General features: G+C 38.1%; 1 protein-coding gene across 2 annotated transcripts in view; it reads right to left on the bottom strand.

Annotated features, from left to right (window-relative positions):
* Rfx7 (regulatory factor X7) overlaps positions 1 to 26,446 on the bottom strand; it is a 96,675-nt gene that overhangs the window by 52,343 nt on the left and 17,886 nt on the right. For both annotated transcript variants that reach the window (XM_036192372.1, XM_036192371.1), the window contains exon 3: positions 2,544 to 2,577. In XM_036192372.1, coding sequence (XP_036048265.1) covers positions 2,544 to 2,577 — 34 coding nt within the window. The remainder of the gene's footprint in view (positions 1 to 2,543; positions 2,578 to 26,446) is intronic.

Raw genomic sequence — 26,446 nt, 5'->3', positions numbered from 1 at the left:
ACACACACACACACACTTTTTTGAGGGGTTGAGGGGTTGGTTTTTTGAGAGAGGGTCTTTCTATGTAGAATGGCTGTCCTGGGATTTTCTATGTAGACCAGGTTGTCTTTGAACTGAGATCCTCCTGGCTCTGACTGCTGGGATTAAAGGTGTATGCCTCCATGCCTGACTCAGCAATGCTGTTTTTGAAATGTCTGAGCACTCTCTTCTGTTAAAAGCCTTCTACTGGGCTCTCAGTGCACTTCGGATGCATGCCTCCTTCCTATCATAGCTAGGTAGACCAGACATAAACTACTCCCTACACCATTTCCTACTCTGTTAGCATTTCCCTCCCTCCTATGAGTTTTAACTCACTGGAATCCTTATATTTTTTCAAATATTCAAAACTCATTCTTCATTTTGAATTTGTGTGTTCCCTTTGTCTACTATGTACTGTTGGTAGGCCATTACACAACACTGATTTATTTTATTTGGTATTATTTTGTGTATGTGTACATACATGCCACAGCATGCTTATGGAGGTGAGAGGGTGAATTTGTGGAGTTCTTTCTCTTTTTATTTGGGCTCTGGGGAGGGAACTCAGTTGTCAGGCTACTGCAAGTGCTTTATCCACTGAGCCATCATGTCAGACCTTGATTGACTGCTCAGGTCTGCTCATCTATCATGTCCTCAAAGAGGTCTTTCCTGGCTGGGCGGTGGTGGCGCATGCCTTTAATGCCAGCACTTGGGAGGCAGAGCCAGGCAGATCTCTGAGTTTGAGGCCAACCTGGGCTACAGAGCAAGATCCAGGACAGGCTCCAAAACTATACAGAGAAACCCTGTCACGAAAAAACAAAACAAAACAAAACAAAACAAAAATTAAGAGGTCTTTCCTGATCACACACTCTGGCCACCATCATTTGCCTCAATGTGCCCTTTTCAAATTTTATGATGGCATTTATCAACATCTGATATTGCAAGCTCATTTGTTTTCTTGTTTAACAGAAAATCTTTTGTTCTTCTTTAGTATTTAATTATTATTACTCATCTTCCTATTTTCTCCATAATGAGAAAACATGAATAATCCTCCAAAATATGTATGTCTTATGTATACCTCAATTTAAGAGTATCAGTTATTTTACCTGTAAAAGGGAAGCAACAAGATTACCCATTTCAGAGAACTATTCTAAGACAATGACAAGAAGTAGAGGGGTAAAAGAACAAAGGAAAAAAGGAAGCCCATTAATGAAAACAGGAAGTGAAAGACACAGGCAAAAACACCCCTACAAAGCCATCCTTCAGTCACTAAATTAGAAATGTACAGAACTTATGGAATATCCCCCTATGAACAACTGCTATTCATTTATCTTTTGAGAGACTCCTGCGCTAACAATATAGAACACACTAGTAAGATATCATATACTTATTTCAACACCAGAAACCTCAAACTGACCAACCAAACCCCACAGAATTTGGATAGGAGGTTCTGAAATGGCAAGGAAAGGGAATTAGCTATCTTGACAATTCAGAATTTAACAGTGCAAGGCTGTTAGATGCTCGTGAGCATAGAGTATAGCCTATGCTTCTGTGAAAGTCATTCCAGCAGCTGCATGTGTGTCTGTGTATAAATGAGTGTTGAGTGTGTGTGTATGACAGAGAGACAGAGAAAAAGAGAAAAAGAGAGAGAGAAAGAGAGAGAGAGAGAGAGAGAGAGAGAGAGAGAGAGAGAGAGAGAGAAAGTGTCCCACAGGCAACCTAGGCTGGTTTTCAAACTTGCAGTCACCTTGCCTTCACTCCTATGACTGCTGGGATGGCAAGGCAGGCAAAGATGGCCTGGTTCTCCCTATACATTTAACACATCTATGGAGGGCTGGAGAGATGGCTCAGCAGTTATGAGCTCTTGAAGAGGACCTGAGTTTGGTTCCTAGTACCCATGTCAGGAGGCTCACAATTCCCTGCAACTCCAGCTCTAGGAAATTTAACAGCCTGTTCTGGTCTGCAGGTAACTCCACACATGTGCAGATACTCACACATAGAATCTTTACAAGACCTAAGAAACTACCAATTTAAAAATATTGTATTAAAAAACTTAAAAGCAGCAACCTAAAGATGAAAAACAAACAAACAAAAATCTCACAAAAACAAACTCACCAAGGAAATGAAAAGCTTTTATTAAAGTAAATTCTTGTAAGTATAGCCTAAATTTACAGTCTTTGTAGCTGAATTCCAAAACGTTAGCCACCAAAACAATGACAAAAGTTATCTAATAAATCAATCCATCAAACATTTAAAAATGTTTTCTTTAAATAATTACTTACATAGTAATAAGAATTTAAAAAATTACTCAATTTTAAGTTATCTTTCAGTAAAGATTGGTAAGATTCAAAACCACAATTGCTCCCAATTGTGATTTTTAGGCCTGATGAGATACATACAAGAAAACATTGACAGTTGATGATGAATGTACCCAGAGGTTATAAATATAAAATTTTATTCACAGAACTTAGTGGTATTTAAAATCAATATTTATTTAAGAATGGCAGGATGTTAGGTATTGCACTTACCAAAATGCAGTCCACTTTAGATTGTACAGTTTTACTAAAAGAAAAAGAAGGTTAGCGTTAATAAATAATAGAGCATTATTAAATATAAGAACTATACTTAAACAGAGACAATAAGTATACATACTAAGGAAAAACTGAAGCATCTTATTAAGTACTGAATTTTGTTACAATGCCCACTTTAGTACAAATGAAAGAAAATCCTACAAAACATTTGGATACTTTACACAGTCCTAAATTACCTTTCACAAAAAGTCTAAGATCAAGTAGATGCAATAAAACCTAGTTATGGGGAAGAGAAGATAGCTCAATGGTTATGAGTACTTTTGTTTTGGTTTTTGAAACAGGGTTTCTCCATGTACCTGGCCTGGAACTCCCTCTGTAGACCAGACCTGCCTCTGCCTCTGGAATGCTAGGATGAAAGGCATGTGCCACCACCACCTGGCTTGATTATGAGCACTTGCTACTCTTGCAGAGGACCCAGTTTCCATTCCCAGCACCCATATGATGGCTCATAACCACTTTAAACTCTAGTTCTGAGCACGCTTGTGGTGCACATACATACACAAATACAGGCAAACACTCACACCATAAAAAAACAAAACAAAACAAAACAAAAAACCTTTAAAAAATCCAACTATTTGATATAGGTGAAAATCAGTATTAAAAATCTCATTTTAGTTAATATAAACAGCATCAAAATTGTGTACCTGTATCCATATTTCAATTCTGTAAAACAATGAGAGCAAAACCACCAAGGTATGATGGGATTAGGTTTAGCTGTGAAGTTCAGAATGGCTGAAAGAATAAGAACAAGTGCTTCTAGGTAGGTAGGATTGAAATGCTCTTTAATAACCCTACAAAAGATTTTTTTTTTTGACACATGGTTTCTCTGTGTGGCCCTGGCAGTCCTAGAACTTGCTCTAAAGACCAGGCTGTCCTCAAACTCAGACATCCACCTGCCTTTGTCTCCCAAGTGCTGGGATTAAAGGCGTGTGCCACCATCACCCAGCTACAAAAGATTTTTTGTAGTTTTTTTTTTTTTTTGTTGTTGTTGTTTTGTTTGTGAAGGGTTTTTTTCTGTGTAGTTTTGGTGCCTGTCCTGGATCTCGCTCTGTAGACCAGGCTGGCCTTGAACTCACAGAGATCTGCATAGCTCTGCCTCCCGAGTGCTGGGATTAAAGGCATGCACCACTGCAGCCCGGCCTTCTAGGCTGATCTTTATCCCCACTTGTCCTCCTGTACTCTTCTTAGTATTTTATTTATTTATTTATTTAAATTTTCCGGAGCTGAGGAACGAACCCAGGGCCCTGTGCTTGCTAGACAAGCATTCTACCACTGAGCTAAATCCCCAACCCTTCTTCGTAGTTTTAATGGGATATAGGCTCTCTTGTAGATAAACTTTTTCCACATAATTAATAGTATTTTGACCATTTTCAGTATTTATATTTCTTTCCTAGTTATTCTAGTTATAACCTCTAGTACAATGATGAAGAACAATAGTGACAGCAGGTATCTTTCATTCCCACACTAAAGAGCTTTCTTCTCAATTTTTTGAAATTAAGAATAATCCTGGGTTATGGAGTAACCAACCACTTTTAAAATTGGATTTAAGACCCACTCTATGATATAGATCCCATACAAGACACTAATAAAGAGGTTAAGAACATGAGACTATATAGGTCACGAGCCTAGTATCAGCTCTTAGCTACTGCTCTGACCTCTTGGACTTTTTAATAAACTCCATACAGAACAATGTTTTAGTGTCCCTCTAGAACATCAGTCTGAGACCTTTCACTAGCTATATATATATTACTTACATGAACCAGTTATTTCGAGACATACTATCCTCCAGAGTTTTTCATAAAGATTTAAACAAGACAACATATAAAAGGTATATTAAATATGTAATAGATTCTTAATAAATGTCATGTGATATGATTTAATGTAAGAAGTAGGTTGAGATTGAGTATTTCATTGAATGTTTGATAAAATAAATTTTAATTTGTAGCCCAAATTCTAATTGGTCTTAATAATAAAAACCCAGAGTCAGATATCAGGGTGAAAACTGAAAGACCAGAGAAGCAGAGCAGCCACTGTGAAACCTCTTACCTCTGTCATTTCTAGAATTTTGGAAGTTGCTTAAAATGCACTTTCTATTTAATCAGGTAATATTTTATCCTTCCTGGACTTTGATAACTAAATAGTTATAATTATAGTTTTCCTTAGTTATAATGGGAAGTAAATTAGATACAAAACTTTAGACTCACTAAGATAGATAATTTTCTCCAATTTTGCCAAATGCAAATGGATTAAATAGTGTTACTGTAATTCTTAACTGTTTTTGTTGTATACAATCTTACTATGTTAAAGTTAAAAAACTTTTTTTTTTAATTAGACAAAAGGGGGAAATGTAGTGGAATAATCCTTTTGTATACTGTCAAGATTTGTCATTCAAATTGGTTTAATAAAACACTGATTGGCCTGTAGCCAGACAGGAAGTACAGACAGGGTGGTCAAACTAAAAATGCCCGGAAAAGCCGGGCGGTGGTGGCGCACACCTTTAATCCCAGCACTCAGGAGACAGAGCCAGGCAGATCTCTGTGAGTTCGAGGCCGGCCTGGGCTACAGAGTGAGTTCCAGGAACAGGCACCAAAACTACATGGAGAAATCCTGTATTAAAAAAAAAAAAAAAGTTGGGAAGAGGAAGGATGGAGTTAGGAGTCACCAGCCAGAGGAAGGAAGATGAGAATGCTGTACTGAGATAAGGCACCAAGCCGCGTGGCTAAACATAGATGAGAATTATGAGCCGGGCGCGGGGTGGGGGGGGTGGTGGTGAGGGGGGGGGGGGCGCACACCTGTAATCCCAGCACTCGGGAGGCAGAGGCAGGTGGATCTCTGTGAGTTCGAGGTCAGCCTGGTCTACAAAGCGAGTTCCAGGAAAGGAGCAAAGCTACAGAGAAACCCTGTCTTGAAAAAACCAAAAAAGGTTAATTTAAGTGTAAGAGCTAGTTAGTAGTAAGCCTGAGCTAATGGCTGATCATTTATAATTAATATAAGCTTCTGAGTGATTGTTTGGAAGCTTGCTGCAGGACAGGGTGGGACAGAGAAAAGCCTCCAGTTACATTCATTGAATAAAAGAAAACACCATGTGAAACTAAACCTAGTCTAATCTTTTCATTTCCAGATAGTGAAGAGGACTGAAAACAACAGAAAGGGCTGGTGAGATAGCTATGATGATCCGAGTATGATCCTGGCAAATAATAGCCAAAGGAAAAATGGATTCTGGAAACTTGTCCTCTGACACACATGCTATGATGTGTGTGTCCTCACACACATCATAAATAATACAATAAATTAATTTGAAAACAAAAATGACTTATGCAAGGTCACATTTATTTTCATTTGCTACTGTTGTATCTGGTAATCATGCTTTGATTTGGATTTTAGTCAAGAACATTTTGTGCCCTATTCTCATGATTTTGGAACTTCTTTTTCCTTAAATTCATTATGTACTCCAGCAAATGAGCTGGAAGACAGGTCTGGTCTGGCTATACCCCAAGGCACTGACTCTTTGCTGAGCTTCAACACCCTTTAATGCTGATCCTGCAGAACTAACTGCAGGTTCCAAACACAGGCAAATTTACTGTGTACCAGAATATGTAACATTCACCATAAAAATCATGGAAGAACCATAAGGTAAAAACATAAAAACAATGTAAAAATTTTGAGATTTTTGAGGTTTCAACATCTTTTAAATTTCTAAAAGGCTTCTTGTACTTTTCATTACTGCTTAAATTTTATAATGTATGTAACATCTGAAAACAAACTAAAACTTGTGTGGGATGTTAATGGCTAAGCCAGAAGGGAAAACTTGTTCCCCTACTACACAGTGAGGACAACAGTCATATAGGTACACAGATTAGTATCTTATGTTGAATTATAAGAAAGCTGGGTCAGAAATAAGGCTAATCTCTGAACTGAAACAAACCAACATGTACTTAAGACAAGTTATACCTTTGGTACTACCAACAAGTGATGTGCTATGTATAAGTCTTCTTAGCTGAAAAGCATCAAATACTATTGAGACTATAAGAGAAGGAAACAAGAATGGGAATGCTGTAGAAGACTGAGTTTTCTCTATAGTGGCACAATCAAGTAACAAAGCTTGATGTCCTGTTGATTATAGCCTATACCCACATATCATGTAAAGTAATACAAGAACTTTTTTTTTGTTTTTTTGTTTTGTTTTGTTTTTTTGAGACAAGGTTTCTCTGTGTAGTTTTGGTGCCTGTCCTGGATCTCGCTCTGTTCAACAGGATGGCTTTGAACTCACAGAGATCCACCTGGCTCTGCCTCCTGAGTGCTGGGATTAAAGGCATGCGCCACCACTGCCTGGCACAAGAACACTTCTGAATACTGTAGCCAAAATGGTTTTTAGGGATACTTATAGGAGAAGACTCTTTACTAGAACTTATTAAGGTGATCAAGTGAATATCCTGTCTACAAAACCAAAGTCATCAATTTCAACGTCCAACTGTTATCCACTTTAAATCCAAGAACCACAGTATTTTTCTCATAATCAAAGGTAAAATTAAGAAAATCATTTCGATAGTTAAAACTAGAATTCTCTCCTACAAAGATGAAAAGCTGGAACTAAAACGTGTTTCAATTCATAAAGTAGAATGCTATCTATGGAGATCAAAGAACTAGTCTCAAGTGTTCAAACCACGATTTGGAGAGGAAAGGACCAACAATCTGTGTTCAATCTGCAGCACCGCAAAAACAGAATTGTTAACAATGGAAATTTATTGGTGACATACATAGGGAGGGTCATACCTTGCATTCATTTTCTTCCCTGTGCCTACAGCATGATTCTATGAAGAAACACAATATCTGCTCCTTGGGATGCCTCACAGAAAATTGTTGGATAATAGTCATTTATTCACAGGCCAAAAGTTACACCCCACCCCTCTGTGTGTGTGTGTGTGTGTGTGTGTGTGAGATGGCGGGGGGTAGGGGAGAATGAGAAATTTCCCCAAGGTAAAGAGCCTTTGGAACAAAAGATAATGATTCATCTACAGAGATACACTATCTACATCATATCTATATTAAACTAAATGACTATGGAATATAGGGCAAATTATATTAAAAATTTACCTCAAATAATCACTTTACTTTCTTATACTCCTGAAAACCAGAAAAAAGAACTTTACGAAATCAACGGTAAATGAGAATCAAAACCTCCCGACTCTAAAGCTACCACTTGAGACTGGGCAAGCTAAAGAATGCTATGAGCATCACAGCAAACACATAGAAACACATCAAGGCAAACAGGTACTGTATAGAGACATCTAGGGCCGGAGAGATGGCTCAGCGGTTAAGAGCACTAGCTGCTCTTCCAAAGGTCCTGAGTTCAATTCCCAACAACCACATGGTGGCTCACAACTGAGATCTAGCACCCTCTTCTGGCCTGCAGACATACATGCAGACAGAACACTGTATACATAATAAATAAATAAATCTTTAAAAAAAATAAAGAAAAACATCTGAAACAATGCCTATTAGAGTGCCAATTAGGTCAACAGTTAGACAGACAGACATATACACATTTCCCCTAAGGAAGATTTTTCCTAAGACTTGCAGACAGTATATGTCAAAAATACACTCCAAAAGATGTTTGTGGTGATATACTGTGTACCCTAATAAATTTGTCTGAAGATCAGACAACAGAACAGTCCACTAGATTAAACATAGAGGCCAGGCAGTGGTGGCATACACCATTAATCCTAGCACCATCTGGACCTCTGTGAGTTCAAAGCCACCCTGGACTACATGAGATTGACCCAGTCTAGGAAAGAAACAGAGCCAGGTAGTGGTGGCTGGCATACACCTTTAATCCCAGCACTAGGAAAGTTGTGACAGGAAATGATATGGGTGGGCGGAAAAAGGTCTATAAGGCATGAGGAGACAAGAACTAAAGTCTTTCAGCTGAGGAAAGCTGAGGAATCCTAGAGGTAATAGGTGGTTTCTTCCTTTGTCCCTCTGATCTTTCAACATTCACTCCAATATCAGGCTCCAGGTTTTTTATAAAAAGACCATTTAGCAATTCATGTTATAGATGTTTAGAATCTAACTCTAGATGTATGGTGGTGTGAATAAATATGGTTCCCATAGGCCCACAGGGATTGGCACTATTAGGAGGTGTGGCCTTGTTGGAGTTTGTGTGGCTTTATTGGAGGAAGACTGTCACTAGGGGTGGACTTTGAGGTCTCAAATGCTCAAGCCAAGTCCAGTGTGGCATTCTCTTCCTGCTGTCCTCAGATCCAGATGTAGAACTCTCAGCTCCTTCTCTAGCACCATGTTTGCCTGCATGACACCATGCTTCCTGCCAATCAACTATGCTCAGGTGATTTCTGACAAAGGTGCATATGCAATTAAATGAAGGAAAGAGCTTTGTAAACAAATGGTCTTGTGAAAACTAGACATCTGCACATTATAGAGAGAACTTCATACTTGTTAGGAAGGCTACCACTAAAATACAAACCAAAACTAAAATATGAACAAGGGTGAAGAGATGTAGAAGATGGAACCCTGTGCAAAGCTGGTGGGGAAAACAAAATAGTGCAACAATGCAGGAAGCAATATGGGAACCCTCCAAACATAAAACACAAATGACCACATACTAACAGTCCCACTGCTAGAATATATATGTATATAGAATACACACACACACACACACACACACACAAACACACTATGGTGGTTTGAAGGAAAATGGCCCCCAAAGGGAGTAGCACTATTAAGAGGTGTGGCCTTGTTGGAGCAGGTCTGGCCTTGTAGGAGGAAGGGTGTCACTTTGGTCACTTTGCTGGTGGCCTTTGAGGTCTCATATATGCTCAAGCCACACCCAGTGTCTCAGATCACTTCCTATTTCCTACAAGATGTAGGACTCTCAGCACCATGTGTGCCTACACACCATCAGGTCTCACCATGATGATAGTGGACTGAACCTCTGAAACAGTAAGTCACCTCATTAAGTATTTTCCTTTATAATAGTTGCCATGGTCATGGTGTCTCTTCACAGCAATAAAAACCCTAAGAAAGACAAATCCCCATAGCAACTGACACAAGGAACTCAAACAGATACCTATATACCCATGTGTAGAGAGAGAATATTACTCATAAGAGAAACAGTAAAAGCAACCTTAATATTTATCAGTGGATAAATAAATGGACACAAAATATGATATATTCATAGAGTATTATTCAGCCTTAAAAAAGAAATTCTGATACATGCTACAAACATATGACCCAGACAGCAAGGTTAGTTTGAAACACAAACATACCAAAGACCAAAAACTTTATAATTCCACTTTCTACTTCTGAGGCACTAAGTGCAAGCAAAGTCAGAGGAAAAAATAACTGTGGGCACTAGGATTAGAAGGCAGTGGGACCAGAGTGTTTCTTGGTTTCTTTGAGATACAGACTTAGTTTGTAGCCCTGGCTGGTGTAAAACTCACTGTATAGACCAGGCTGGCCTTGAACTTACAAAGGCCTGTGCCACCATGCCCAGCTTTAACTATACTGTGTGTGTGTGTGTGTGTGTGTGTGTGTGTGTGTGTGTGTGTGTTGTTTTTCTGTAGATTGGGCTGGCTTCAACCTGACAGAAATTCACCTGCTTCTGCCTCCTGGGTGTGATTAAAGGCATGTATCACCCATGCCTGGATTAATTATACTCTTAAAAATGGCTAGGATGGTAAATTTTGTTCTATGTATCTCATTATAATTAGGACAGATTTTAAAATAAATTTCAAGCTTTATCTCATGCCTTATTTTACAAATTAACTCAAAACAGATCATAGACAAACCCAAAACAAAACTATAAAGCATTTGAGGGGGAAATACGAGAAAAATCAGATATAGAGCTAGGCAGTTTTTAGATTTGATGTCAAATCACTTTAAAAGGAAAAACTGATAAAAAACTGTTAAGAGGATTAAAAACAAACCAAACATGACCTCAGGTTTCTGGTTCAGCATACAAAAACTAAAAAGTCACCACTTAGTCCTCCAACAAAAAAGTCAAAAAACCAGCATCTCCTCTTAGATCTATCAGGGTGAAATCTCACAACAGATCCTAATCTCCTTGAACTTGAGTGACTAACAGAGACACCAAGACAAACCTCTGTGAGATCCAGAACCTCTGTAGGGAACTTGAACTATGACCGATGGATTGTCAGAGGTTCGGTAGATACAAATTGTAGCAGAGCCTCGTAATGGGAGGCCAGCCACACTTTCCGAGTTACCTTATGGAATTCAACCAAGTTTCCTGAGAAAAACCCCCTTGGAGGAGGAGGGGAAAGGACTATTTTGAAAGATGCCAAAGGACTGTTTGTTTCTTAACTAGTTGTACACTCAGAACAAAACAAAACAAAAAATAATTAACCCACTGGGACATTACCTGAGCTGAATGAACCTGACAAAAGAGACTAACTCTGGACTTCTCTAGACAGTCTGTTTCAATGAAGAGTGTGTGTGGCAGGAAAGGAGTAAGAACACTTACGAAATGTATAGTCCAGCAGGGTAGGCTCATACAAAGACTGAAACTGACTACAGGACACTACAATGCCTCTCCTCCCCAACATATACTACTGAAGTGCGAAAGCCCATTCACAGTAATTCCTTTTACCCAGTATAGAAATAAGAGTGGCAAAAATCTGGTTTTAAGACCAGGGCAAGCATCAGAATCAAGCTGTGACAGGACAAGGATGCTGGATCCGTTCTGAAGATCAGATGGCAATGATTAAGATGCTGAAGTGTGTCTTTATAAGGACAGATGGACAATGTAAGCAAGAGATGAAGACTGTAGGAGCTCAAGAAAGAAAGCTGGAGAGCAAAAGCATTACAACAGAAATCAAGTATTTCCATTTCAACAGGCTTACTGGTAGACCAAAGAAATCTGAAGAACGAACCTGAGCTCAGAGTATCTCAATAAAAATCCACCAAAGCTGAAAAACAGAAGGAAAAAAAAAAAACCCTGACAAAAAGTCAAAATATGAAGAACTGGGAGATAACTAAAAAACAAAAACAAAAACCTCGAACATTTCTTAAATCTAGAAGGGTGGGAAAGAGAGAAATAGGAAGTATCTTTGACAAAGAGATTCCTCCAAATTAATGTCGGATACCAAACCAGAGGTCCAGGAAGCCCGAGAACGCAAAGGGAGAACGATCTCACCGTCTCTAAGTGAACGGCAGACCCCGACTCTCCTCACTAACACAACACGACGTTCTCAGACTTCAGTGGTCAGACCAGGTGTCCTGACAGAAGTAGGGCAGAGGGAGGAAGACATAAGCAAAGTGGAGAATTATAGTCACCTACACGAGACATCACAGAATCAAGTTCAGAGTACAGGAGGAATACCTAAATCATTGAGAGGGAAAAAACCACTCTAACCTGCAACAATAAACTGGAAAAATAAACTAATAACTTTCAAAACTGAAGGTGGAATGTCTTCTCGTCTTACTACAACCTGAGGGAGTCTGTGGACAGCAGTTCTATTCTGCAAGAAGTGTCAAAGAAAGGGCTGCAGAGATGGCTCAGCAGTTAAGAATGTTTGCAGCATATTTGTAGAGGACCTGGGTTCTGTACCCAGCACCCACACCAGGCAACTCACAAATGTCTGTACTCCAGCTTTGGGGGTCTGACATACTTCTGGGGCCTCTGTAGGCACATATGATGAACACACACAAATAAAAATTAAAAAATGAGCCAGGTGCAGTAGATTATGCCTTTACTCCTAGCACTTGGGAAGCAGAGGTAGGTAAATCTCTGATTTCGAGGCCAGCCTGGTCTACAGAGTAACTTCCAGGACACCCAGGGTTACACAGAGAAACCTTGTCTTGAAAAACCAAAAATACAAACAAACAAACAAATAAATAAGAATGTTAAATAAATAGATATAAATTCAAGTCCACAGAAAGGAAGGAAGCAGAGATATATGATGGTTAAATTCCTCACTTTTAACAGATTCAACACATTGGCATATTCAAAATAATAATAATAATAAATTAAGTTGTGCATATGTTTATGTACATTTCTTGTCCCTGTTTGGATATACGTAAGTTGGGTAATAAAACAAGGGACTGACTACAAGCAAGAATTCATATGACTCTGCTATTTAAGGCACTCATGAGTATCTGTGCAGCAGTAGTTTTTTTGAAAGTAGGTCAGATTAGTTCTGTACATGCACTGAAGATTTGAGAGCAAATAGTAAGATGTTCAGAAGGGAAGAATGTATAATGAGCTAACAATAGAATCATAGGAAATGCTCAATTAAAATCCAAAAGGGAAGAAATAGAATGACAGATAAGAACAAAGGCAATGAAAAGTGAGAAATACGATCAGTATTAATCCATATGATCAATAATCACTGTAAATGCTGGTGGTCCAAACAAGACTAGTTTAAAAAAAATTATCAGAGCAAACAAACCCACAAACAAAACAAGATCCAAGCACTGTCAGAAAAAAAAAAGAAAAAAAAAAAAGAAACTTCCCCTTATTTCCTGAGGTCTCGGTTACCTGAAATGAACTACAGACTGAAAATGTTAAACAAAAACTTTCAGAAATAATTTGTAAGTTTCCTATTTTAGTATTATTCCTAATTGTGAATTGTTTGCAGTTTATGAATTAAACTTAATCACAGGTATGTATGTCTAGGATAACACAGTAAGTTTGGGAGTCAAGAGTTTCATCTATCTGGTGGATGTCTCATATCACATTTTCCAGGAATAAGAGAAGACTATAACAATGTGGGAGAGAGAAGATTTGGAAGCAGGCAAGACTATCAGAGATAGAGTAGTATTACATAATGATAAAGAGCTGAATTTTCCAAAAAGACGTATTACCCCATAAGGTGCATGAGTCAAACAATACAGTTAAACTCTGTAAGAAAAAACTAACAAGGAGAAAAACAACAACAACAAAACCCACCATTACAGTTGGAGAAGTCAATATCCCTCTATCAGAAATTGGCAGAACTAGCTGGCACAAAATCAGTTTAGGACACACTTGACACTAATACTATCAAATCACCTATAATGGATATCTGCAGGGTATTTAATCCAACAACTATCAAGGCACACAAAGAATATTCACCAAGACAAACTACATTCTGGGATATGGAGAGAATGTCTTAACAAATTTTCTCTCCTTTTACAATGGCATAAACTAGGAATAAAAATATAAAGATAGCTGGAAACCCCAAATATGTAGAGATAAAACAAAAGACTTGTAAACATATATGAGTTTTTTTTTTTTTTTTAAAGAGATCTTGGGGGCTGGAGAGATGGCTCAGCAGTTATGATCACTGGCTGCTCTTCCAGGAGTCCTGAGTTCAGTTCCCAGCAAAAACATGGTGGCTCACAACCATCTAAACAGGATCTGATGATCTTTTCTGGTGTGCAAATACATATGCAAAGCACTCATACATAAAATATAAATAAAAAAAAGAGATCTTGAGAGAAATTTTTTTTTTTTTGGTTTTTCGAGACAGGGTTTCTCTGTATAGCTTTGCGATTTTCCTGGGACTCACTCTGTAGCCCAGGCTGGCCTTGAACTCACAGAGATCCACCTGGCTCTGCCTCCCGAGTGCTGGGATTAAAGGTGTGCACCATCACCGCCCGGCGAGAGAATGCTTTTAAATTTATTTTTAAAAATTATTTTATGTATATGAGTGTTTTGACTGCATATATGTATATTTACCATGCCTGATCCCCACAGAGATCAGAAGAAGGCATTGGATCCTCTGAGACTGAAGTTACAGACAGCCCTGAGTTGCCATATGGGTGATGGGAATCAAACCCAGGTCCCCTGTAAGAGCAACAAATGTCCTTAACTGTTAATACAGCTCTACAACCCCAAGAGAAACCTTAAAATACTTTGGAGTTGAATAAAAACACAATCCACCAAAACTTGTGGGAAACAACAAAAACAATGCTTAAAAAGAAAAATTATTTCAGAGTATGTGTATTAGAAAAGACGCAAAATCAATAACCTAAGCTTTCACCTTAGGAAAGCAGGAAAATAAGGTGCTATTGGAGTGACTGTAAACTGTCCTGGACAGGCTCATTCATGTATTGTAACACCTGAACCCCCAGCTAGTGATGCTGTTCTGGGAGGCTATGGAACCTTTTGGGGCAGGGGCATACTAGAGGAAAGCCCTTGAGGGTACCCAACCCATTTTTTTTTTTTTTGTCTACTGCAAGGACAGGGTGACACGAGCCTTATACTTTTAAGGTGCCATTAATGCCACTACACTTTTCCCTGCCATGATGGACTACGATTTCTTAAAATGATGAGCCCGAGCACATTCTTCTTAAGGAGCTCCAAAAAGTGAGGTGTCAGAAGGCTCAGGGGAAAACTGAGGACCAGAATATACACAAATGCTGGTGGGCATGATGGTTCACCTGTTATTCTAGCCAAGTAAGCAGGAACCTGGGCATCACTGGGGTAAGCTGGCTAGCTATAGCAGACTAGGCACATAGACAAGGTCTCAATAAATATGGCAGAGTGATCGAGAATGACTCAGGACATCAACCTCAGGCCTCCACATGCATATGCGCACACTGATGGGAGCATCCACACAGGAGTCTGCACACATGCAAACTCGTATACAACATAAAACAGAAACAGAAAAAGGAGTGATAATATCACAGCAGTGAGAAAAGTAACACAAAGTAGTTACAAAATAAAGAAGTGAACACTGTGACCATTGAAAGGTCAGTAAAGAAAATCTCAGCCTGGCCGTGGTGGCGCACGCCTGTAATCCCAGCACTCGGGAGGCAGAGCCAGGCGGAGCTCTGTGAGTTCGAGGACAGCCTGGGCTACCAAGTGAGTTCCAGGAAAGGTGTCAAAGCTACACAGAGAAACCCTGTCTCGAAAAACCAAAAAAAAAGAGAAAATCTCTGCACAATTCTATGCCATCAAATTTGGTACCATACATAAAATTCCTTGTTCAACAAAATTCATCAAATTTAGGAAACAAAATCTGCATAGGCCTGGATCTGCTAAAAAAATGAAATAAATAATAGCCTTCCAAAGCATAAAGCAACAGGTCTAGGTATTTCACTAGTCAATTGAACCAGGCATGTGCACTGATCTTCAACAAAAGTACATAAGCAGTATCATGAAGTATTTAAATGAATATGGAGCAACGGGACAGCCACATGTAGAAAGAACTAAGTAGACATAAGCAATGCATCTTGATCAAATAACTACTTCAAAATGGATTACAGAAGTAAATATAAATGAAAAGTATTTTATAGATGCTAGCAAAGGAGAACATCTTTATGAGCTTGTGTGCTCATGTTGACTTATACTGAACGTGGTTTGTCTTTTCAGATGTAAAATCAAAGGCATAATATACAAAAGGAAGAACTGATGAGCTGACTTCTTTAAAACGAAAAACTTCTTTTCTATGAAAGACACTATGAAGATAATGAAAAGACAAAAGATAAACTAGGTGACAAAAATCTGTAGAAGATGCACCTGATAGAAACTATTATTAGAGAGGTAGAAATGCATTGTTAAGATTAGGTCTTAAATCTTTTTTTTTCCCCCAGAGCTGAGGACCGAACCCAGGGCCTAGCAAGCATAGCAAGCATTCTACCACTAAGCTAAATCTCCAACCCCTTAAATCTTTTATTTTGTCAAAAGCTATAGGCTTACAACTGAACAGTAAGAATACTAGAACCTGATTTCAAAAACAAAAAAAAAACCAAAAAAAAAAAAACAAAAAAAAAACCAAAAAAAAAAAAAAAAAAAACCAAAAAAAAAACTACATACAAATGCCAGTAAAGAGAATATATAGATGGTTAACAAACAGTGCATAGAAGTCCCACATATACATGTCATTGGAGAAATGCAGATTTAAACACAAAAAGATACTGCTATGCATTAGAACGTCCAAAATCCAGAAGGCTGGCAACATCAAATCTGTAATGACACAACAAGCTTTTACTGCTACTGAGAACATAAGCTGGGAGAGACTCTTCAAAGAAGAGTTTTTTACAAAATGAAGCATATTCTTAACATATGTTCTAGCAATTGTACTCCTTGGCATTTATCCAAAAGAGGTGAAAACATGAGTTTACACAAAACCCTACACACATGTGTTTATAACAGCTTGATTCATAATAGTCCAAAATTAAAAGCACTAAAATTGCCATTCTGCTGGTAAATGGATAAACCATGAGCAAATAACCCATCAATGGACTATATTATTCAGCACTAAAAAGAAATGAGGTATGTAAGCCACAAAAAGACATGGAGGAACATTACTAAATGCACATCAGTAAGTGAAGTAAGCCAATGTGAAGGCAGCACATATTAGATGATCATATCCACCAACAATCTGGAAAGTAACTGTATAAAAAGAGTAAAAAGATCAGTGGTTGCCAAAGCTTGTGAAGAACTATAGATATACAGGCAGGGTATAGAGAATGTTCAGGGTGGTGAGATTTTTCTTCATGATGTAATCATGGGTACATGTCCTCATGTATAATATATGATATCAAGATAGAAGTTCATGTGAATATGCATTGTGGGGGATAATGTGTTGAAGTAGCTTCAAAAATTTTAATAAATATCATTGGTATAGGATGTTGATAATAGAGGTGGCTATATATGCTGGTCAAAAGTGAGAATATAGGCAATCTATGTGCAGCATTGCGATGTTGTAGAATATTATTTTAAGATGTATTACATTTGTTTATGCTGTGGAACATTTGTCTAATGATGCAAAGATGTGTTGCAGTCTTTTACGTTGCATTTGTTCAACTCTGTGAAGCTGTGCTATTTTGCCTGTCTAAAAGAGGTGAATAGCGGGACTGGAGAGATGGCTCAGAGGTTAAGAGCAGTGGCCTGCTCGTCCAGAGGTACTGAGTTCAATTCCCAGTAACTACATGGTGGCTCACAACCACCTGTTGTTAAGTTGGGTCTAGTGCCCTCTTCTGGCCTGCCTGCATGCATGCAGGTATAACACTTGTATACATAATAAATAAATCTTAAAAAAAAAAAAAAAGAAATAGCAAGTCAGGAGGAAGGATAGGAGGGGCTGGTAGGCAGAGAAAATTACTAGAAGGAGAAATCTAGTAGGAAAATAAGAAAGAGAAGAAAACAAGAAGGATGCAAGGGGCCAGCCACCTGAGACGGAGTAAGAGTGAAAGTAAGATTACAGACCTAAGAAAAGGAAAAAGCCTACAGCCAAAAGGTAGACAGGATAATTAAAATAACAAAAGCTGGCTAGCAACAAGCCAAGCTAAGGCTGGGCATTTATAATTAAGAGTAAGCCTCTGAGTGTGATTTATTTGGGAGCTGGGTGGAAGCACCCCCCCAAAAAAATCCCCAACAACATTGCTACAAATCTAAATCTACCCTAGAAATACAATCTAAAAGTCAGTTTACAGAAGACAAGCTTCAAGATGAGAAAAACACTCCATACTAATAATTACATTATATTTAAACTAAGACTTAGAATATGTAAATGTATAAATATACAAACATATACTTAGAATATATATAAAACAGCAGTAAAAAGTAAATAAACCAATAAAAATACATGCAAAAGATAAGGAAATATATATACATAATGCATACATACATATATACAGTGAAGAGCACATGAAAAAGACATTATACAGTTATTAAGCCATTAGGTAAATGTACAATGAAGCACAAGACACAGCACTACACATACCTATGACAATACTAAAGAACTAAAGAATGTCAACCCCCATATACCAGCAAGGAACAAAAACATGGGAACACTCAGACACTGTTGGTGGAAATGTTTTGCAATCCCTTAAAAAAACAAAAGTGAACAGGAATCTTCATTCTTGGGCAGTTCTCCAAGATAAATGTAGAATGCGTTTACATAAAAACTTGTATATGAATGCCCACAGCAGCTAGCTTCTAGTTCAAACTAAAATCAATCAGGTATCCTTCAACAGGGAAATTGCTATACAAACTATGGTGCATTTAGGTCATGTTACAGTATTTAGCAATGAAGAGGAACAAATTATTGATAAAATGAACCAAGGCAAGTAACTAGAGAATTATGCCAAGTGAAAAGGGCCAGTCCCAAAAGATTACTATAAAATCTGACCTATGTTCTTGAAATGGCAGAATATTTAGAAAAGGAGAACAGAACACTGATCACCAAGAGTTAAGGAGGTAAAGGGTGAGGATGCAGTGGGTATGGCTGTAAGAAGCACCACCAGGAACTTGGAGATATGCAGACTGTCCTGACTCCACCAACTAACATCGTCTTGGTTCTAATATCTGACTGAAGCACTATATGTGACCACTGGAGCAAACTGGGCAAAGTATACATGGACGATTTCTCCACTTCTTAAAACCGCACATGAGTCAACAGTTCCTCAAAATAGAAAATTTAATTAAAAATTAAATATTAGCAAATGCAATAGTCATTTGTGTTCTGAAATATGCATTTATATCTTTCATCTGGGAATTTGTATCCTATGAACATTTTCCTGTATTTTTTATGAAGGTTTTTTTTTAGTTAATTAAGTTAGACTTGACTATGATAAAGGGTAAAAAGGAGGGTTATTTTACTTGTTTTTAACAGCCCATTCCCTATCCTACAACAAATTTCTATGTGTGCATAAGTCTTCTAGATTATTTAACTGCATGTAAACACCAAACTTTATAAATGCCGTAGTCCTTCATTTATATGTGGCACAGCTATTTCCTAAGCTCCTCTTTCTTTAGGTACATACTGGCTATACTTATCTACAAGAGGCTTAAATCAGACTGGTTTTCTGAAAAATACAATTTGGATTTAACTTGTAAGGAATCAAATCCATCTGGGTGTAGCTGTATATACTGTAAACTCATTACTTGGGAGGTTGAGCAAGGAGGGTCATGATTTCCAGGTCAATCTGGGCTACAAAGTAATACTCTATGCCCCAAATCCAAAAATATAAAGCAAATTTAAAAAAAAAATCACATTGGGGCCAAAAGAAAGCTTGCTAGATAAAGGACTTTACCACCAAATTTTGATGACCTGAATTAGATTCCCAGGACTCGTATGGTAGACAGAAAACAAGTCATAATTTTTTATTGTAGATTGAACTTTCTATATAGATTAACCCATGTAAAATTTATTTCTTCTAATTACTGCTATTCATTTATTTTTCCTTTCATTTTATAATATGGTAGAAACTTTTGAATATTTCTCATTTAAAAACATGTGTTAACCACAAGAACATGGCCCACAGAATCAACTGACTGGTACTCATGGGGACTTGCAGAGATCAGGGAGCCTGTAGGGGTTTGATCTAGGTCCTCTGCATATATTATGGCTGAGTAGCTTGGTGTTCTTGTGGGATTCTTTTTTTTTTTTTTTTAAACAGTTTCTTTCTTTTTTCCTAAGATTTATTTTTATTTTATGTGCAGTGGTGTTTTGCCTGTATATATGCTTGTGAAGGTGTCAGATGTCCTGAAATTGGAGCTACAGTTGTAAGCTGCCATGTGGGTGCTGGGACTTGAACCCAGGTCCTCTGAAAGAGCAGTCAGTGCTCTGCTGAGCCATCTCTCCAGTCCTTCCTGTGGGATTCTTAACATGGGGCAGGGGGAGAAAGGGGGGACTGTTGCTGACTCTTTTGCCGACTTATGGGACCTTTTCCTCCTACTGGGTTACCTCATCCCAGTTTTGATTGGATAGTTTGTGCCTGGTCTTACAGTAGCATATTATGTTCTGTTTGGTTGACGTCCCTGGGAGGCTTACTCTTTTCTGAGGGGAGATGGCGGGCTGGGGGAGGAAAAGAAGGGGGAACTGTGGTCAGGAGCTAATGTATGAGAGAATAATAAATGCTGAACTGTTTCTGTCTGTAGAAGACTTACAGAGCTGGACACTGGGGGTGTTATGCTGTCCACAGTTTAAACTTCCTTCAAAGTGCATTTCATCTGGCACGAAGTTAATTTATTAGCAGCTCAACTTGACATCTTTGAATGTTAGCTTCACATTTTGTTAAGAGTCAGTATAGAACAGCTATACTTGTAGAGTAAACCTAGTCCTATGCTATAGACTAGATTTCAACCAATGTTGTTGCTTGTTATATTTTACTCTTTTTTGGGGGGGTGGTTGGGTGCACCACCCAGCTCCCAAATAAATCATACACGAAGGCTTACTCTTAATTATGAATGCCTTAGCTTGGCTTAGTTTCTAGTCAGCTTTCCTTAACATATCCCGACTATCGTTTGCCTCTGGGCTTTTCCCATTCTCTTACTTCCATAAATCTTATATTCTTATTCCATGGCTTGCTGGTTGAGTAGTTGGGTGGCTGGCCCCTCATGTCCTCCCTTTCTCTGGCTCCTTGTCGATCTTCGATTCCTCCTCCCAGATTTTTTCTTCTATATATTTTCTCTGCATGTCAGCCCCACCTTTCCTTTCTGTTGTTAGCCAGTTCTTTCTTAGACCATCAGGTGTTTTAGACAGGCACAGTAACATAGCTTCACAGAGTTAAACAAATGCAACATAAACAAAAGTAACACCCCTTAAAATATGCTACTACAAACTAATGCCAACAGTGCTCAGCTAGGTCTACTAGATCTAGTTCGTTGACAATTTCTCAGTACCATGTGGCCTCTTTAACTACAGGTGTCATCAGCGGCTTTCTGCAACTGGCCCTGTACATGTGACATTCAGTACTCAGGCAGAGTTAGGGACACTTTAAAATGTTGTCTCACACTTCTCAAGCTCCCCACTTCTCTCCAGTAGCTGGACATAGAGTCCAGCTGCTTTAGCAGCTGTGCAGTCTAATAATGGTTTATTCCATCTTGCAAACCTCTGCATAAGAATAGTCTGGTCTCTGCTTAGCTGAACTACAGTATGGATTGTTAAGGAAAGCACACCTGTTAGACATCCCTCCTCTATGCTTTATTATTTAACAATAACTATAACTAATATGTAATGAGTTTTTATTCAGCTTTACAGCTGATTCTAGAGAGGGTAAGATCAATTTCCATTACTCCATTAATGCAGAACCTGAAAGTGAATATATATAAATTAATTTTAGGTATTTTGTAAGATAGTCTTTTTTATATATTCCATTAAGAAAATTGAGAAATGAAAAAATATAAAAAGATTAAACAAGAACATTTTCCGTAATGAATATCTGCTAACTTTGGTGCATTCTCTTCTATTCATACACAAATATTTGGTTATATACATGTGCACTAAGCTATTAGGACAGAGCCGGCAGTGGTGGCGCACACCTTTAATCCCAGCACTCTGGAGGCAGAGCCAAGCGGATCTCTGTGAGTTCGAGGCCAGCCTGGGCTACAGAGTGAGTTCCAGGAAAGGCGCAGAGCTACACAGGGAAACCCTGTCTTGAAAATCCCAAAAAAACAAAAACAAAAACAAACCCAAACCAAACAAACAAAAGAACATTAAGGAAGGATATACTATGTAACATAATTCTGACTAAACTAATGAACAAAAGTGTATACAAGTTAAAGAAAATAAAAATGTTATGGTGAAAGAAAATTCTTCAGTATTTTTAATTTTTAAAATTAATATGATTTTTATTATGGGAAAATACATTTTTACAAAAAGATGATACATTAAGATTATCAAACAAGAAACATGTGAAAGTAAAAACTGGCTAAAACATCCTTCTGTAACTGTGACAAATCACCATCAAATCATAAATATTTGCTAACGTACTACAGTGGCGACACAGAGATAAATAATGTATAGTTGTTACGGGGGGGGGGGGGGGGAGGGGGGCTCAGCAACTATCAGGGAAGACCTACATCACTTACAAACATAGTGCATGACAACTGCTACACTGCAAGCATGAGGTCAAACAGGCTGAAGAACACTGCAAAGCATGTTCTGTCTGTAGAAGGATACACAGTAAAACCTAATCTCCCAAAAAGAAAGAATGAACGAACCCCAAATATCCCTTTAACTTAGTTCCTCTGAGTCTTCATTCGGTTAGGACTTGGTAGCCTTATATATAGGGGACCACAGCAAGCAAGCAATCCATCTAACACAACCCTTTCCTCTTACAAATCTGCCTGTTGACTTGTATCTTCTCTTCAGCACATTATTCAATCATTTAACATAATTTTTATATCAGTCTCATTACTTCTTTAATAATTAAGCTTTGAAACAACCTGATTTCTTTCTTTCTTTTTTTTCCCCCCAGGGCTGAGGACCGAACCCAGGCCTTGCACTTGCTAGGCAAGCGCTCTACCACTGAGCTAAATCCCCAACCTCTAAACAACCTGATTTCTAAAAATAAGCAAACAACAAAACCAAGTGTCTATTTATCAGATTCTAAATGTAAGACAAGCAGATAAAATGTTTGGTGTTCACCTGCTGCACTCCATTGGCCTCAGTGCATTCCTGCCAACTGGACTCCTTCCATGAAGCCTCTGCACTTACAGTGAGGTTTCCACACCTGGGTGTTCCACATGTGGAATATACATGCCTGTATTCAACCAACCATGGATGTTTTAAAAAAATCTCTACAATGAACACACTGGCTTTTTTTGTCGTTATTTCCTAACCTAATACAGGTTAACAAGTATTTACACAGAATTCCCACTGCGTTAGAAATTAGACAATCAACTAAAGACACTTAAGTGTATAGAATGACATATGTAGGTTGAATGCAAATACTGTGTCATGATAAGAGAACCGAGCATCTGTCAGGGCCCTGGACTCAATCTCCCACAAACACAAGAAACACTGGTTCAGCATTCCTAGAAATGATCCCTTCACATATCACCACAGTCCCTTTAAACCACTATATGATTAATACTCTAATAAAACCCAGAAATAATAACATTCCTTATATCCAGATGGTATGTTAATATATGTTCTTTGAATTTTACTGGGGTTAAAAAAAATAGCAGCCAACAACTTGCCAAGCACTTACCATATGCCAGATTCTACAATAAGTGCTTTACATGAAATACCTCACTTAATTTGTAATATAACCCTACAAGGCACGCAATTAAAAAGAAAACAGCTTCAAAAGGTTAGGTTACTTGGGTGGGAAAATCTAGCAATTAACTCTAGAATATATTATAAGGCTTGCTGCTTCTTTGTAATTCTGAGTTTTCACTTCTAAAACTGTTTAAAAGTTGTTCTTAACAAAAATTTTCTACCTATCTTAATGAGAAAATTAATTTAGAGAAATGTAATTGTCTTACTGCTTCAAAACATGCTGAAGAAAAAAACCTGACAGTTGACATATAATATCCATGAATATGAATATATAAAGAGAGAATTGTTTAGAAATGATGTGCCCCACAGAAGAACCACATGAGCACGTAGATTAGTCACAATGAAATTCAAGGTAGTATTTTGACATTTTTCTTTTTTCTTTTAATTTTAAGAATAAAAAGCTTTGTAGCCTACCTAATGTACTAGAAGACTGATGCATGAGGATAAAGACTGTAAAGAAAAAGAACAGAGCCAAGTGAATCTTTGATACTCCAGAATTATAAATGGATAATAATCTTTTTACTTCTAATTGTTATGCAACTCAGGCAACACAACACTTTCCAACTGCTTAAAAAAAAACAAAACAAAACAACTCAGCATGTGGGCCAGTGAAATGGTTCAGTAGGGAAAGCTCTTGCTACCAAGGTCATTTCTGTCCTGCAACCCATATGACAGAAGAAAATAACTCCTGAAAGGTGTCTTCTGGAGCCCACATGTGTGCCACTGCACCGTTACAGGAATGCACACACAGACACAATAAATGTCATAAAAGTATTTTAACCAGTGTTCTAAAATCAGATGAAGGTAATGACTCCACAATTTTGTAACCACATTAAAAATCATTTCATTGTTTGCTCAAAAGTAAATCTAATGGTATATAAATTTTATCAATACTATTGTGTTAAAAAACAAAAATAGGTCACCAAGTGTTCAACAATCAATTGAAAAAAAGAAGATGAAATGAAGTGGTTCATACATAAAATGAGGTAAAAAATACGGCAAATTTTCCTTGACCTGTCTGTTTTCATAATTTTATTACTTGCAACTGGTGTAACTAAGGTTTTCAGACTCAGCAACAGCACATACATGAAATATGTTACAATTAGCTAGTTACCAAACAATAAAGTAGTGAGGTCTGTAAATGATATTCTTGTAGACAACATATGGTAAGGTCTTATTTTGAAATCTAGTCTAACAATCTTTTAAAAATTTTATTTTGGCTGGGTGGTGGTGGTACAGAGGCAGGTGGATCTCTGTGAGTTCGAGGCCAGCCTGGTCTCCAAAGTGAGTTCCAGGAAAGGCGCAAAGTTACACAGAGAAACCCTGTCTCAAAAAAAAATTATTTTGGGGGGCTGGAGAGATGGCTCAGAGGTTAAGAGCACTGGCAGCTCATCCAGAGATCCCGAGTTCAATTCCCAGCAACCACATGGTAGCTCACAACCATCTGTAATGAAATCTGGTGCCCCTTCTGGTGTGCAGTCATACATGCAGACAGAAGAACACTGTATACATAATAAACAAACAAATAAATAAAAAAATTAAATTATGTGTATAGGTATTTCACCTACATGTATGTCTGGTGCCCACAGAGGTCAGAAAAGGACTTCAGATCCCCTGGAACTGGAGTTACAGGCGGTTGTGAGCCACCATGTGGGTGCTGTGAACCAAACCTAGGCCCTCTTCAAGAGCAGCCAGTACTCTAACCACTGAACCATCTCTCCAGCCCTGCAATCTTTTAATTGCTCTGTTTAAAAGTTACCAACAAATTTGGACCAGTCAGTGGCATATTTCTAATTTTTTTTTTTACCATGTTGCCTTTGATTTCCATTTTTGTCTTTCACTATTTCTATCTTATCTATTTTTGTGATGTTGGGGTGAAAAATCAGGTCTTTATAAACTACTTAAGCACTGAGCTACATCTCCAGCACTCTTTTCTCATTGTTTCTGAATACGGGATGAGGCCCTACTTCTTTTGTGTGCATGTTCCTGTATGTAAAAGAGCATATGGAAGCCAGGGACAACCTCAGGTGGTGGTAGTTTTCAGGAAGTGCCAACCATTTTTCCCTTCAAATATGCTTGAGTATTTGTCTGCCTGTATTTATGCCTGTGCCCCACATGTGTGCCTAGTGGACACAAAAGCCAGAAGAGGGTATTAGATATCCTGGAAATGGAACAGTGGAGCTGCCTATGGGTCCTGAGAAACAAACCCAGGTCCTCTAGAACAACAGTATTTCTAATCCCCAAATCATTGCTTCAGCCCCAAACCTTGTTTTTTAAGACAGAGTTTCTCAATGGCCTGGGACTTGCCAAATAGGTGAGGCAAACCCAGAAATCTGATGTCTCTACCTCTTCAGTGATGGGACTAAGCTTGCACTACTACACCTGGCCTTCTTCCCTCACTACCCCCCTTTTCTTTTCCCGAGTTCTGGGGATTGAACACAGACTTCAGGTGTGTAAGGCAAGCACTTTTATCAGCTGAGCTGTCTAATCCGACTCCATTTTCTATACTCTTCTGGTGTATTGTCTTAGTAGACTTTCCATCACTGTAACAAAATACCTGGGGTAATCAGCTTAATAAGAGAATCAGCTTAATAAGAGAAAAGGTTTATTCTGAGAGAGAGACTCAGACAACCCTGAGGTTCCAAGACCAACTTCAGTGGCAAGCCTCCAATGATTGAACATCTTCCAAGTAGGCTACAGCTTTTAAATATTCCATTACCTTTCAACTGTACCACCGGCTGCAGACGAAGCCCATGAGTCTTTAAAGACATTTTTGAATCAAACTGTAGTGGGTATCAACTACATTTCCTTCTATTTAGTCTCTTTAGTAGTATAGCCCTACGGTTTGCAATATAACTAAACTAA

This window comes from Onychomys torridus, chromosome 7 (genome assembly GCF_903995425.1).
Source record: "Onychomys torridus chromosome 7, mOncTor1.1, whole genome shotgun sequence".
Lineage (NCBI taxonomy): Eukaryota > Metazoa > Chordata > Mammalia > Rodentia > Cricetidae > Onychomys > Onychomys torridus.
The sequence above is the reverse complement of the archived record's forward strand: the minus strand, read 5'-3'. Positions and strand labels throughout refer to the sequence as shown.